General features: G+C 35.7%; 1 protein-coding gene across 2 annotated transcripts in view; it reads left to right on the top strand.

The window, feature by feature from the left end:
* Positions 1-3,300, top strand: part of BMP5 (bone morphogenetic protein 5) — a 115,530-nt gene extending 112,230 nt beyond the window's left edge. Inside the window, exons 6-7 of one of the 2 annotated variants that reach the window (XM_040983028.1) lie at positions 830-940; positions 3,074-3,300. In XM_040983028.1, coding sequence (XP_040838962.1) covers positions 830-940; positions 3,074-3,223 — 261 coding nt within the window. In that variant the 3' untranslated portion in view covers positions 3,224-3,300. The remainder of the gene's footprint in view (positions 1-829; positions 941-3,073) is intronic. The other variant, XM_040983029.1, reaches the window with a different exon arrangement.
* Positions 3,301-15,518: the final 12,218 nt, after the last annotated feature.

The raw sequence follows: 15,518 nt of genomic DNA, 5'->3' as shown, positions 1-15,518 counted from the left end.
ATGATTTATAAGTAGGGTAGGGAAGAAGATTTAATTACAAATATGATTAAGGGCTCCAAACAGTGCATTTAAACTGAAATTTTCAAAGTTCTGCTGATAATCCATTAAAATAGATTCTCAGTACAGAAGCATTCTTATTGAGATATAATCTTAAAGTATAAATATTTTCAACTCTTATGGTGAGCTTTCAGCATAGATAATAGTTCTCATATTTGTGCCATTTTGTATTTCTTTGGGGAAATATCAGGGCAAACATTCCTAGTGCCAATTTTTTAACTTCCTAAATTTTTTGTATGTAATTTTCAATAATTTTATCCAACCCATTTCTTCTAAAGAGACTGTAAATTTAATGCATAAATGATAAGAAAAGGGACACCTGGAACAAATATTAAAGCTTAAGGAAATTGTCAGGCTTCTAAAACCAGGAATGAGTTATTAAGAAGTAATGAGAATTATCTCAATTAAGTTTACTCTCCTTTTCCTTTCTGGTTCATTTGAACTTTCTGGAGGAGGTCAAGATTTCCTGTTTAAATAATATTTACAATGTTATTTCATGATTAGGGTTTTATTTATGAATACATAAATGCTATGAATTAATGCTATGAATATCTTACATAGAAATCTCTTGGGAGAAATTAGACAGGGCAATTTCTTGTTAAAAATAGATATACTTTTATTGTAAACATTAGCTAAAAAAAAATTTAAGGGAGTAGGGAAAGCTATCGGAATATAAAAGGAGAAACTTGCTTCCATTGAATGTACTTGAGGCTTCTTTAGGATTTCCTTTCCTTTCAGTGATTTCCTTTCTGTGTGTACGTGTGCATTTTAGGACTGGATTATAGCACCTGAAGGATACGCTGCGTTTTACTGTGATGGAGAATGTTCTTTTCCACTGAATGCCCACATGAATGCCACCAACCATGCTATAGTTCAGACTCTGGTATGCTTTCTTTTCGTAGGATTAAAATTGTTTATAATGAACAGTGAAGTGTCATTTCATAGGAAAGACAATCATTTAGAGTGGGTTATCTTTTCTCTGTCTCTTTGTTATCTTTTATAGCTGAAGTAACTATTTTGGTCTTCTTTTTGTTGATTCTTGACCAACAACATTGCTCATTCAGTAAATATGAGCACTCCAACAGGCAATATGGTTTCTAGGGATGAAGGAGCAGGTGCTCTGCAAGGATGGATGTGTTGTATTCAAATTTCCATCAGTGAAAGCTATCTCCAAGTTTAGTTCCCTTCTTTTCTGTGAGAATTCAATTTAACACAAAAGCATATTGGGTATGGAGACATCCTGAATGCTTCATTGTGCAAAGGCACAATCACAATCACCATCTTTCAGTAGTTTCACTGCAAAACATCTCCTTAAACATTATAAGTAATGCCACCTAATTTCTCAGAAAATTCTTTTTTTATCGTCCTTGCAATAACTAAGTAGAATTTCTTTCTTAGAGACACACACATACACTCACACAATCAGATTATCTAAAAAAAAAAACTTGAATATGTTCACTTTCTCTCATTTTTACTTCTTTCTTATTATATATTTATGATTAATTATTTTAAGTTCTTGAGGCTATCGTCTAGAAAACAGGATTGGAAAACAAACGTTAAAAAGATCCAGACATGAAGTTGCAATGAGATTGTGCTCTGCAGCTCTGCCCTGGGAAGTAGATATCTAAAATGGAAGCCTGATTTTTTTTTTTTTTACCCCTCTGGCACTGTGCATGATGTATGTGTGTTCCGAGGACATGAAACAAGAAGACAGGAACATTTGTTATTAAAGGAAATATGTTTGTGACTAATATGTTTGAGACTATTCAAGAACAATCTGTTTTTTTTTTTTCCAGAGTAGCTGCTTCATAAGGTTTTCAAGGCCATTGAAACAAAAGGGTTATCGATCTTGTGGGGGGGGGCGGTTATAGAAGACAAAGCTGATGTGGGACACAAGCTACATCTGAAACTATCCAACTTTGAGTTTTGTGAGGTCTTAGGATAATTCAAGTTCATGTCAGATCACCTCATTTTTCCTGCTGTTTCTATCCACATGCAGAACTTCTTTGTCATTTCAGCCAGGATGCCGTGCAGCCAAAGCTCCAAGAGGCTGTATTTGCTTTTGTAGATCCCTTAAGGCTCATCAGTGGAACTTCCCATAAACTCCTTTGGGGGAAGGGCCAAAGAAGTTGGGTGGGAAAGGGGAAATGATGCTGTGGCTCCTTGCTCAATTACTGCGTCATGGGCAGACTGCCAGTCTGATCAAAATGAGTATCAACCCTTTATTTTAGGATACCACTTTTAATACACATCCACTTTTTTTTAATTTAGGGAAATGGATATTGAATTTGTTAAACATCTAGCCGTCTTGCTTATGGTTTAGTTTAGTTTGCTTTTTGGCACTTAATTAGGGAGTGGGCAGGGGAGAAAGAACATAAGACAATCTTAAACTTCAGCCAATCTGGAAAAAATGTTCTGTGGAGAGGAGTTGAAATCATTGCTGCAAAGCAAGTATTGGCTGTTATTTCATCATGACTTTAACTGTCTTTCGCCATGGAAACTTAAGATTTGGCACAACATTTGTGATTTATTTTCTAGTTATTCTTTTGAGAAACAATTCTTAGATTCTTTATACACTCCAACTGTGTCTTCATTGAATTGCACTTATAATCCCAATATTTCTCCTGATGGGAATAGAAATTGCTGTTTCAACTAAAAGCTGTCAATGCTGGTCCCATATTCTATCCTTAGGAAAATTTCCACTGAAAAGTCTACAGAGAGAATTCCTGCTATTTAACTTATGAACTACTTTTCAAGACCCTTAATACACGCTGGGTTGAACTTGTTTTTAATGCTTAAGAACATATCTGTCACAACCAGTCTGCTACTCAAATCTAGTCACTGAGTTCAAATGGGAAGAGGGAGGCAAAAAAAAAAGAAAAAGAAAAAAAAGATATATATATATATGTATATGTTTCGGTTTATATAGCGAGACAAGCATATTATTATAAAGTTGGGAACAAACTATTTCACTCATTCCTAAAAACGCAAATATATTTTTTTTTTCCTTTCTCAGGTTCATCTGATGTTTCCTGACCACGTACCAAAGCCTTGTTGCGCACCCACCAAATTAAATGCTATATCTGTTTTGTACTTTGATGACAGCTCCAATGTCATTTTGAAAAAATACAGAAATATGGTAGTGCGTTCATGTGGCTGCCACTAATGTTACAGTACTGCTAATAACAGAAAGGTCTGTACTAAGGTTCATGACTGCAATAAAAAAGCCTACTTTCAGACAAAAGGGGAATGTTCTTAAAACTAGTCTTATTCCTTTTATCTTTCTTCCTATGTACAATATCATGTATATAGTCATTTTTATTTATTTTAAGGTATATATACTCTCTATGGCGAATGTCATATCAGTAAGATGTATTTTAGAAATCATTCCATTATATTATATAAAGTAGATTACTTCAACTTTCAGTGAGGTATGTTGAATCCAGTTTGGCTCCATTTCAACATGTTCTTTTCTAGCACAATTTTACAATTTACTGAGATTAAACAGAATTTCTTTTTAATACTGTTGAATGAAACTGAATACATTTAGTTATAGTGTGCCAAGGGAAATTGCGATAAAATATTTATTTAGAAAAAAAAAAAGCTAAAACAAAAGAGCAATCCAAACAAAAATGCTTGAATAAAGAGTTTTCTTTGAGAGTTTCTGCTTCATTAGATAAAGTGAAATGTTGACCTGGATTTGAATAAATAAACAGTAGCCAGAAAATAGAAACTGAAAGATTGTACATAATTGTTATAACTGCTTTAACAGTATTGGTGTAACTGTAGGAGCATGTTCCTTCTTGGCTTGCAGAGTGTAGATTTTGCAAAGAACTCAAAAGCTTGAAGAATTCTGTGGCCACAAGCCTGAGCTTGTGTCTGTAACTTTCCAGGTTAACAGTAAAAAAGAAAAAAAAAAAAAGTAGTACGACCTTCTTACCTCAGAGAAAGCACATCTGTCTATTATCCAGCACACTATTGTTGCACATTCTTTTCCGATTTAAAAACTCTGTCCAAAATAAAGAAGTTTTCACGTGTGTTTCTCTTCCCTTCCCACAGACGAGTCACCGAATGGGTAAAACATGTAGGCACAGATGATGCCGACACAGCCGTATTCCTTAACTCTCTCTCCGAATACTGACTTGACTGATCGATGTGATGCAAGGAATTTTATTTGGGCTAAAAGCACTGAAACTAAACTGGTATAAACTATCAACAATCCCAGAATGGCTTTGACAGAATTGCCATTTTGAAAGAACAGCTGAAATCCATTTTTCATATCTTGTGAGAATGAGCTCAATGAAAACCTTATTTTGTAAAGGGATTTTGTAAATGTTCTTCCATGTGCATGTCATTCCAAATGGCAAAGTCCTGGGGTTTGTGGATGTGCGTGTGCATTTTCCTCCCCCTGAAATTAATTTATTTTCCCTCTCTATTCAGATGCCTTCTAAGGCTTATTTTGGCACATCGATGTGTTGAAGACTGGCCTTATATTCATAACGTATTACTTAATGTGGGCCCTGTAATTAGGCTGCTACAATTCACCTAAAATATTTGTAGAACATCACTTATTGATTAGACTTTTGAATCTTTCCAACCAAACTTGTATTATAACTGGCTGCATAAACATAATTGGCGTGTTCATAATTCAGGCGTATCACAATGTTGTTTTATAATACAGTTTATCATAAAGAAAATTCAACAACTATTTTGGGGGTACATTAAATAATATATTTTAATAAGAGTGTACCATTGAGAGAATAAAAAATGAAGGTCTATTATATTGTTCTTTAAATGTGCTGTATAAACATATTTCTATATTTTAAAATATATTAAACTTGTGTTGATAGTTTCTGTTGTTTTTGATTTGATTATATAAGAGAGATGCAGAATGTACAAGATGTTAAATGCCTCAGAAAGTCACACAATAAGAGTATTTTTTGTAGATTTCATGAAACTTATATGCTATCTTTAATTGTTAAAATTGTTTCTTTATATTGCTAATACTTAATTCATTATTAAATGAACACATGACAATTTATAAATCACATGTTTTATTAATCTCTTCAATCAACAAAGACATCTCTTCAATCAACAAAGAAATTTCCACAGAGTCGAAGTTTATTAGGATTTTTTAAATTTAAAAATGTATTAGGATGAGAAAATGATTCACTTGTCTTTTTTTATCAGGAAGGAAACAATATTTTTGTTATACTCACAATATTATCAAATAAATATTATTGTAATTTCTTAGTACAGCTTTGAGAATATTCAGACTACTACCAGAAAGCAAGATAATGTGTCTCATTTTAATAAGTCTTAAAATCGGGTCTTCTTTTCTGCTAAATGCAGTAGTTTTATTTAGATTTCTGTGTCATTACTAATTTCTCTGCTTTTATAAGTATTTGAGTTTGTAGAACAACCTGAATCTTTGCGGTGAGGATACTGAGTAAAAAAATATTCATGTTTTTAAAGGGAAAAATGGTATATGTTGAACTAAAGAAATAAAGCACAGAAAGAAGGTCCAAAATTATTTTTTTCTCCACTAAAGAGCTGTCATTTTATAATCCCTCTGTCTCCGTTTTTGAATCAAAGCCAGAGTCTACTGGCTACTTTACAGTGCAGCAAGTATCTCTGAAGACATTCACGGAGATTAGCTTGTGTCGCAGTTACCTTCCATACAGAAGCAATCTTCATTGCAAACACAAGCAACCATCTCATAGCTATTGAGTCATTGGCTCCATCAACCAAGTTTCAGTCTCAGATGGTCTGTTTTTCTGTTTCTCTTTTTACATTTTTTTTTTGTCCTGCAACATTTTAAAGTTAGAAAGATGTTTTACTGATAAAGCACATATATTGTTGAATGTACATGGAGGCATCTGTGTTTCATCTGTGTCTTATCAAGTTTGGTTAAGATCATTATTGAAAATAAGAAAGGTAGCAATCAATGCTAGTATTTATTTATGGTGTAAAATGACACCATGTCCAAGTTCGAGGTTTTAAAAAGAGAAACATTTCTGCAAAAATTACCAAGTGTGCTTTGGTTTTTGTAAAAAGCTTCTTGAATGGCAAGGATTTCAGTGTCAGGAGAAATAAGATCAGACAGTCTTCAAAAATCCCAAAGAATTTCTGTGAAATATAAATGCCCGCTTTTGCTTCTTAGTTTCTTTTTTGAGATCATTTCTGTACAATCAATTCTGGAAGTCAAGAGATACAGTTGATGTGGACGGGATGTGTAGATGCTTTACAGCCTCAAATTCTGAGAATTACGCGTAGGGGGATGAGGCAGCCAACCCTGCAGAGACAGCCTCAAGATCTAGCCAGGCTGCAAATACGACCTGACCCCGTGATTTAGTCAGTGTGAGCTTTTCTTAATAGTTCATTGTGACTCCTAAAATATCATGAACATCATGAAATACAGTACAACCTATATAAAAGCTAGACTGTACTTGTCTTCCTACACCTGCCTATAGAAGCACAGAGTCAGAGAATAATGATCTGATTTGAGGCACAATTTAAGCTATTTACAGCTATGTTCCATTAAACAACAAATGGTCAAACCACAGGATGCTTCAGGGTATTAGGAATATTAGGAATATTCTGCTTCCCAGTGAACTGAAACTTTGGTTTTAATGTCCAGGCCCTAGAGACATAAGGCAAAATTTTTAGGTCTATGCAGCAAAGGGCTCAGATCAGAAACTTTCACATAAATCAGGGAATCAGGAAAGGCCAGACAACAAGGAAGTTTGTCTTGGCTCTGAGTTACTGGAGGAGAATATTACTCTGGGAATTAGCGGCCATGGGCCAGCTTTCACATGCACTGTGACCAGAAATCACGCCCGGTAGTGGTGTCCTCACATACACATACACTCACGTGCGTGACATGAGCACAGTGTTAACCATTGCTGATTGATTGGAAAAACTGAAACAACTCAGAACAAGGCCAAACCTAGCCTGCAAAAAACTCTGAGGAACTTGCCAATGAATATGAACTCACACAACAAAATGAACAAATACAAGAAGGAAAATAGCCATGAAATAAGTAAATAAAGAATCTGCATAAGAATCAGAAGAAACTCAGAAAGGCCTTATGCACTGAATGTTAAATAGGTAAGAATATCTAAAGAAATGATTAGGGAAACAGCACTGAGACAAAGAGAGAGAAAACCCGAAAAAGTTGAAAATACATGAGGATCAAGGAAATGGTAACATCAGCCCACCGTTAGACTAGAGAACTGGGGCAACTTTTGGACTAACAGTTTACTACACAAACAAACCTGGGTTCTCAACCTGAAGTTTAGTAAACATAGAGTTATTATCATCAAATTACTAAGGGAATGTAGCTATCATTTTGTATTCCATATCCAGCAAAAGTACCTTTCAAAGCTTAGGATGAAATAAAGACATTTCAAGTTTATAAAAAATTAGTATATGATTTATCAATAATTTCAAAGCTACCTCTGCATATATCATGGACAGAAAATCATCCCAGAAAGAAAATATACGCAAAACCTAAGAGAAAACAGATGGTAAATGTTAAAAATGTATAAGTAAGCACTAAAATGGTTCATAGCATTAAAAGATGCTATTAATGAAAACAGCATTAAGCCAGTTAAAAGCAATACAAGGCTGGTATATCTGCTGCCTGCAAAACAGACATACCATCTGGACATTGGTTCAGGTCTAGAACGCTTCACTTCTGCGCCGGTGCCATGCAAGTGTGCCTGGTAAAGCAGCGACAGAAGGTCTAGATGGTTGGGCCCCTGCATCCATGTGGCAGTGCAGGAAGAAGCTCCAGTTGCTAGTTTGGATCCGGCCTGCGCTGGCCACTTTGGCCGCTTGGGGAGTGAATGAGCACTTTAGAAAGATTGTACCTGAGAGAATTGAGTAATCTTTGCAATGTAAGGATTTGCTATTAATTACTTTACAATTGTTGTCATATCTTCTCTAAAGTACTTTCTATGTGGCTTTTAATATTGTCTACTGCAAGTTAACTAATTCAAAATATTCCTGGCAATGTAATGATTTGATCTTCATGGTATTAACACCTTGATTACTCAAACTTCTTATTTTAAATAAGCCAACAAAATATCTCCAGCTAATTTATTTATGTTAACTTTAATAAGCGTTTCTAGGGTATTGTATTAAGGAAATGAACTAATCTTTGAGAGAGTAAACATAATGAACATAATGGATCCTATGAATCTTAGGTCACTCTAATCTTCTGTTATCAATGGCTTATATGAAATGAAAACGAGTTAAACTACTTTCTGTATCCTTAAAAATACACCTGCACAGCTTTGGATACTCTGGTAAAAAAATCATTTTATTCACCAAACGTGTCTTCCTTGAATTCTGGCTGCTGATATCCTGCTGATTCATGACCCTCATAACCAAATGCACAGTATGAGAGGTGCTTTATAAACTGGAGACAGGCATCATACTGTGCCATCTTTTTTAAAATAAGACTTATTTATTTTATTGGAAAGGCAGATGTACACAGAGGAGGAGAGACAGAGAGAAAGATCTTCCGAATGATTCACTCCCCAAGTGAGCGCAACGGCCAGTGCTGAGCCGATCCGAAGCCAGGAGCCAGGAGCCTCCTCCAGGTCTCTCACATGGGTTCAGGGTCCCAAGGCTTTGGGCCGTCCTCGACTGCTTTCCCAGGCCACAAGCAGGGAGCTAGATGGGAAGTGGAGCTGCTGGGATTAGAACCGGCGCCCATATGGGATCCCGGCCCGTTCAAGGCGAGGACTTTAACCACTATGCTATCACCACAGACCCTGTGCCAACTACTCTTTCATTGTACGCTAAAGAAATAATTCAACATTAACTCACTGGTCCTTTTAAAATAATGTATTTAAAACAATGTATCATTTGAATTGAAATGTACAGCACATATAATAAAAACTCTATAAAAACTGAGATAATGTGGCAACCGAATTTTTATTTCTAAATCAGTGATTCTCAAATATTTTCACCTTAAAATATCTTAATGTGGATAAAATTAGGAACACATAATGATCTGTAAAATATGATATAAAACTCCTAACTTAGAGGAGAGAGGACAAGAGTTGCCACAAAATCTCATTCTTCGCAGCGATAGAGAGTTGGTGGCAGAATACAGGAAGGAGCCGAGTGCAGACCAAAGGCAGAGGCACATCACAATCCTAAAGTTAAGGACGTCATTTTTTACCCAGAGAAGATCGACAGTCGAGTTTAATATAGACAGGCCATGACTTGCTATGTTTATTTGTTTATATAATAAGCCAGGAAAGGGTAGATTAGGAGAGACCTACTATTTGCTGGTCCACTTTTTAGATGCCCACAATGACAGCACTTGGGCCAGACATAAGCCAGCAGTCCGGGTCATTATTCAGGTCTCCCACATGGGTGGCAGAAACCTAAGTATTTAAAATATCATTGCTGCCTCCTTTCAGAAGGAAGCTGGCATCAGGTGGAGCCAGGATTCAGTTCCATGCACTCCCAACAGGAGATGCAGGTCACATAGCTACTAGAAAACACTGCCCTTGCCTATTCTGCATTCTTAAAAGAATGCCACTTGTTTAACAGAAGATATTGGGTAGGGCAATAGAAGCAACAGTTAAGGAGGATAATTTAGGGGATGCTGAAAAGAATCCAGGTCTAGAGATGATACAACATTGAACTAGTATGATAACTACAGAGGTGATAATTCATTGTAATCCAGAAATATTAAAATGTATTGTGAGAAGATTTGCTAATTGGATGTGAGAGAGGGCTAAGCTAAGTGTAACTTTCATAAATATGACCAGAGATATAGAAGGGAAAGTTATTTACTGGGTTTCAGCATAGAATAGGAAGACATTGTCTGAAGTAGTGGATGTCATTTTTGGCATGTCTGATTGTACTTCAGAAATTTGCTTGGTAAATACTTCCAATGTAAGAACCTCAACTGAATTTGAACCGTGGTAATGCAACAAGGTGGAGAAATCCACCATGGGGAGAGGGTTCGGGGAGGGGTGGGAGGAATCCCAGTGCCCATAACACTGTGTCACATAATGCAATACAATTAATAAAATATATGTGTATATATGTATATATATATGTATGTATATGTATGTATATATATATACAAGGAAACACTGTTCAGCCATTAAAAAAATACACTGCCATTTGCAATAACATGGATAAATCTGCAGGGATTTATGCCAAATAAAACAGATTAAGCACAAATACTGAATGTGTTTCAGTAAGCATGAAGTCTAAGAAAGTTGATATAATAAAAGTAGAATAAGTGCATTAGCAGTTGCCAGGGACTGGAGGAGGGTGGTGGTTAGGGAAAGGGAAGATGTTAACCAAGTATAAAATTTCAGAGACAAAAGGAAAAAACTTTGATGATACATTGAAGAATTGTGACAAAAGTAAACTATTATGCATTTTCTATTTCAAAATTGAGAGTAGATTACAAATGTATTCAGCAAAAACAAAACATACAGATTTGTTGATAAGCTTATTATATTTTAAATAGATAACATAAACATAAATTAAAAATCAAATTTTACCTAAAAAAAAAAAGTAGACTGAAAAGTGAGCTTGGAGACTACAGGGGAGGCTTTGGACATCATCGTGAGATAGCCTTTAAACTATGTAATCAGGGAGATATTTACTGCAGAATAAGGTACTAGCGATAAGCGGTAGCTGTTTTCTAAATTTCACTACCCACATCTTAATCAGATTATTTCTGGGTCTTCCACATGGTGTACTGGGTCCTATGGACTAGAGCCATCCTCCACTGCTTTCCCAGGACACAGCATGGAGCTGGATGGAAGTGGAGCAATAGGAACAAGAACCTGTGCCCCCATGGGATACCAGTGCTTGAAGGTGGAGGATTAGCTTGTGGAGTCACGGTGCAGGCCCCATTTTTAAAGAATATGCTAATGTTAAGTGTTGAAAATATAGATTATTTTCATTTTGTTGTGTGCATATACATACGGCGTTTTCTTTACGCACTCACCCACTGATGAATATTTAGGTTAATTCCAATCCTTGCTGCTATGGATGCTGTGGCAATAAACTTGGGAGTTTCATTTTATGTGCTGACTTCATCTCCTTTGGATACATTCCCAGAAATTAGATGTTTGGGTCATAGAATAGATCCATTTCAGTTTTCTGGGGACTCTCCACACTGTTTTCCATAATGCCTGTGCTAATTTACATTCCCACCAATAGTGTACTAGGGCTCCCCTTTCTCCACATTCTCACCAGCATTTGCTATTTTTTAACTTTGAAAATATCCGTTCTAGCTGGAGCTTGATGACACCTCATTTCCCTGAGGACCGCTGATATATATCAGTTTTGCATGTGTTTTTTTTGCCATTTGTATTTCTTTTGAAAAAGGCCTATTCAGCTTCATTTCCCATTTCTAAAGTGAGTTAATTTGGTTTTGATGTTGAAATGATTGAGCCGCTTTTATAGTTTGGATATTTACCCTTTATCAGATACATCGTTTATAAATGACAGCATTCTTCCTATGGGGTGGGAGCGGGTCGAAAGACTCAAGTAAGGGATTATTAGAGCTGATATATCGTTTTAACAAAGTTGTAGCACACAAAATCAACCTGTAAAAGCTAGTAGCAGAGTTTTCAGTTACTGGCCTCTAGCACTGTGCGTTCACGTGTGTGTGCACGCACCCATGTGCACACATTCTTGACTGATCATGGAATTGTGATCATACTGTGCGCGTAGAATGTGTTTGGTAAGACTGCCTCCTCTTCGAGTGTTTGGTATGGTTTTTTAAAAATGATGTTATTTCTTATTGTGTTTCTTATTTGTTAGAATTATGGCCTTTTCCTTATAAACACCTGGGATTTTCTTTATTGGTATACCGTTATTTATTTAATATTACAACATCACTTATTCACCTGCTTAGGTTTCATCTATCTTCATCATTCAGTTTTATTCAGTTACGTGTTTTCATAAATGTGTCATTTCCAGTTTGTTGCCACAGGATTCTTTATGAAAATTCCTGATTATTTTTTCTGATTCTGTGGTGTTTTATCAATTTAAGTAGGGTTTTTTTCCCCTTTTTTCTTGGCTAATCTGGCTAAAAATTTATCCAATTTGTTTAATTTTTCGAAGAAACAACTCTTCCTTTTACTAACTTTCATATATTTTAAATTATTTTGTTTATTCTTTAGTTTTTATCGTTTTTTCTTTTCTCTTCTACCAATTGTGTGTGGGGGGGAGTTATTCTTTTGTAAGATTCTTGAGATGCATTGCTAGCTTGTTTGCTTGACCTCTTTCTAAATTTTGGATGTAAGCACTAAATTCTATATATTTTCCTCAGCATTGCTTTTTCTATATCTTTTGTTTTCTACTGTGTTATTTCCATTTTAATTCATTTCAAGAAACATTTAAAATTTCTTTTGAGTGTTTAATCAACCATTGTCTTTTCAGCACGTTATTTAGTCTCCACATATATTTGTAATTCTTACTGCTTATCCTCTTGTTAAATTTTAGCATTATTTCATAGTGGTCAGAAGCATTGTGAGACATATTCTCAATTCTTATTCTTTTATATTGATTAGCCTATTTTCTGGCCTAGAATATAATCTATATCTGAGAGAGAAAAAGAGAGAGAGAAAGAAAGAAGGGAGAGAAAGAGGGAGATTTTTCCATCTAATGGTTCTCCAATCCCTACAACAGCCAGGATTGGACCAGGCTGAAGGAGGAGTCAAGAACTCTACCAGACTTGCCTTGTAAGTGACAGGGATCCAAATACTTGACAGACAGCCTGCTGCCCTCTAGGGTACACATTAGTTGAAAGCTTGATCAGAAGTAGAGAGTGGCTCAAACTCAGGTCCTTAGATATATGTGACAAGTCAAATTTTGGTTTACCCTTCTTTGTTTCTCTTAACAGTTTTTTTTTCCCTCAAAATCTGGTTTGTCTAATATAAATAAGCATAAAAATTGTCTGCTTATTTTTGACTCCCTTTTTCAGAATCTGTTTTTCTGGGCTTGGCATGGTAGCCTAGTGGCTAGACTACTCGCCTTGCACATGCCAGGATCCCAAATAGGCACTGGTTCTAATCCCTGCTGCTTTACTTCCTATCCAGCTGCCTACTTGTGGCCTGCGAAAGCAGTCCAGCACAGCACAAAACCTTGGGATCCTGCAACCATGTCGGGGTTCTGGAGGAAGATCCTGTCTCCTGATTTCGAATTGGTTCAGCTCCAGCCATTGTAGCTACTCGGGGAGTGAACTAGAAGATGGAAGATCTTTTCTCTGTTTCTCCTTCTCTCTGCAAATCTGACATTCTAAGAAAAATAAATAAATCTTTAAATATATACATTTTTCTCCATCCTTTAACTTTCAATATTTCCTGAATAATTGCATCTATTGTAGGTACCATATTGTTGGATTGCTCATTTTTTAACTAATTCAGACAGACAATGGTTCTTTTAAATGTGGAATTTAGTCCATTTTCATTCAGAGATAAATGATAATTAGGCTTTTAAATTTATCCTCTGTTTTGAATATACTTTGTTCTCTTCCTATTAGAATTAATACTCTCAAACTCAATTAAAGCTATCTTTGTTTTTGAATATATCATATCATTAAACATTGCTGTAAATCTAGTTATATAGTGCTGCATAGTTTTGCTTGTCTTGGACTGTCTGCTCACATTTGCCAAATAGTTTTGCTGGATAAAATTCTGGGCTAGCAATCTTTTTTTCTTACTAAATTTGTAGTATATCTCTTCATTTTCTTCTGACATGTAAGGTTAATTGAGGAGATCTCAAGTTTTGGATATGTAAACCAACATCCCATCACGAGAGTGATGTATTAGTTAATTCTGTGACTAACAATTTGAACAAGACTCAGTAATTATGCAGGTGATGCTGCCTGGATTCATTTTCACAGATGCAGTTATTGTATGTACTTGTTAAGGTGGATTTTTTTAAAAAAAATGATCCTTTTATTTGAAAGGCAGATTTATGGAGAGAAGCAGAGACAGAGAGGGAGACGGGAGAGAAGCAGAGACAGAGAGGGAGACGGAAGGAGAAAGGGAGAGAGACAGAGAGAGAATCTTATACCTATTGGTTCATTCCCCAAATGGCTGCAGTGGCTAGAGCTGAGCTGACCTGAAGCCAGGAGCTTCCACTGGTTCTCCCACCTTACAGCAGAGGCCCAAAGACCTGAACCACCGACGGATGCTCTCCCAGTTCATAATCAGGGAGCTGGATAGGAAGTAGAGCAGCTGGTACACAAAGCAGTACCCATACAGAATGCAAGCATCCCATACAAAGGATCAACATGCAATGCCACCACATGTTTTAACACAGCCTCGCTTATGCCCAACAGTTGTTACAGGATATTGGTTGCTGTTGGTATTTGGCAGTTCAGGGTGACAATGATGGTTAACGCATGAATCTCCAGCAGGCTGACCTAAGCTCATATTATTTTATTTTTAACTAACATATAAAATTCTGCCTACTCACTGGATACCATTTAACATTTCATACATGTATACATGTCTAAGGTTCAAATCTGGTAAGTATTTATTTCAAGCATTCATTATTTTGTGATAAAAATACTCAGCTTTTTTGAGATATAAAAATCTAAGTGGAAATAGTTAAAGTGAAATAAGTCAGAGGCAGCAAAACAAATCTTGACTGCTCTTTCAAATGTGGAAGTATTATAAAAGTTAATCACTATTTATATTAATGATTAATAAAGATTGGAAAATGGGGAGAGATAATGGGGGATAAAGAGTACCAAGATTTCTAGTTCCTAGTGTTTTACAGTACAGTTGGGAGACTAGTTTTCACAATAAACATCTATTTCCTTTTAACTTAGAAATTTCTTTAACTTGAAAAATAGAGTCTATTTCTCTTCTCTCTGTTTGAACTTGACTACGTGATTGATGTACTTTGTCCAATGGATGGATACTGGTTATAAAATGAAAAAACCTGGAACGTCATTTGTATGATTAGTCTTACCTTATTTGAATCATGATTAAATTACTCCTGTCATGACAAGGACATGTTTAGACTGGTCTGCGGTTTTATAAGAAGGGTGAGAAATTCTTAAAGCTAAAGACCCAGAACATGAAAGAGCATGGTTAGACCCAACAGAAATCTCAGTTTTTCCCAGATTCCATGAGCTGACTCATAGGCAGACTGAAGACTTGTAAGGGCTTGTTTTTCAGTGCTGCTCAGGTTTTTTTGGTTGATTGCTACACAGCATCATCATATCCTTAGTATTAGGACTTTAATTCAGGGGCTCTTTTCATCATTTTGCAAGATACTTTTGATGCTGGAAAAGTTAAATAATGTCACAACATTATGCTTTTGTTTTTCAGGAATAATCTGAAAATGTACACGGAATAGTTTTTATGATCTATTTCTAGGATGACTATCTATGCATCTATCTAGCCACACACATGTATCTTCTCATGGGAATTAAAGCTAGTCATAAG

The sequence above is a fragment of the Ochotona curzoniae genome, unplaced genomic scaffold (assembly GCF_017591425.1).
Source record: "Ochotona curzoniae isolate NIBS_2020 unplaced genomic scaffold, NIBS_Ocur_1.0 contig_3819, whole genome shotgun sequence".
In the NCBI taxonomy this organism is placed as follows: Eukaryota; Metazoa; Chordata; class Mammalia; order Lagomorpha; family Ochotonidae; genus Ochotona; species Ochotona curzoniae.
This window is presented reverse-complemented; position numbering and strand designations above follow the sequence as displayed.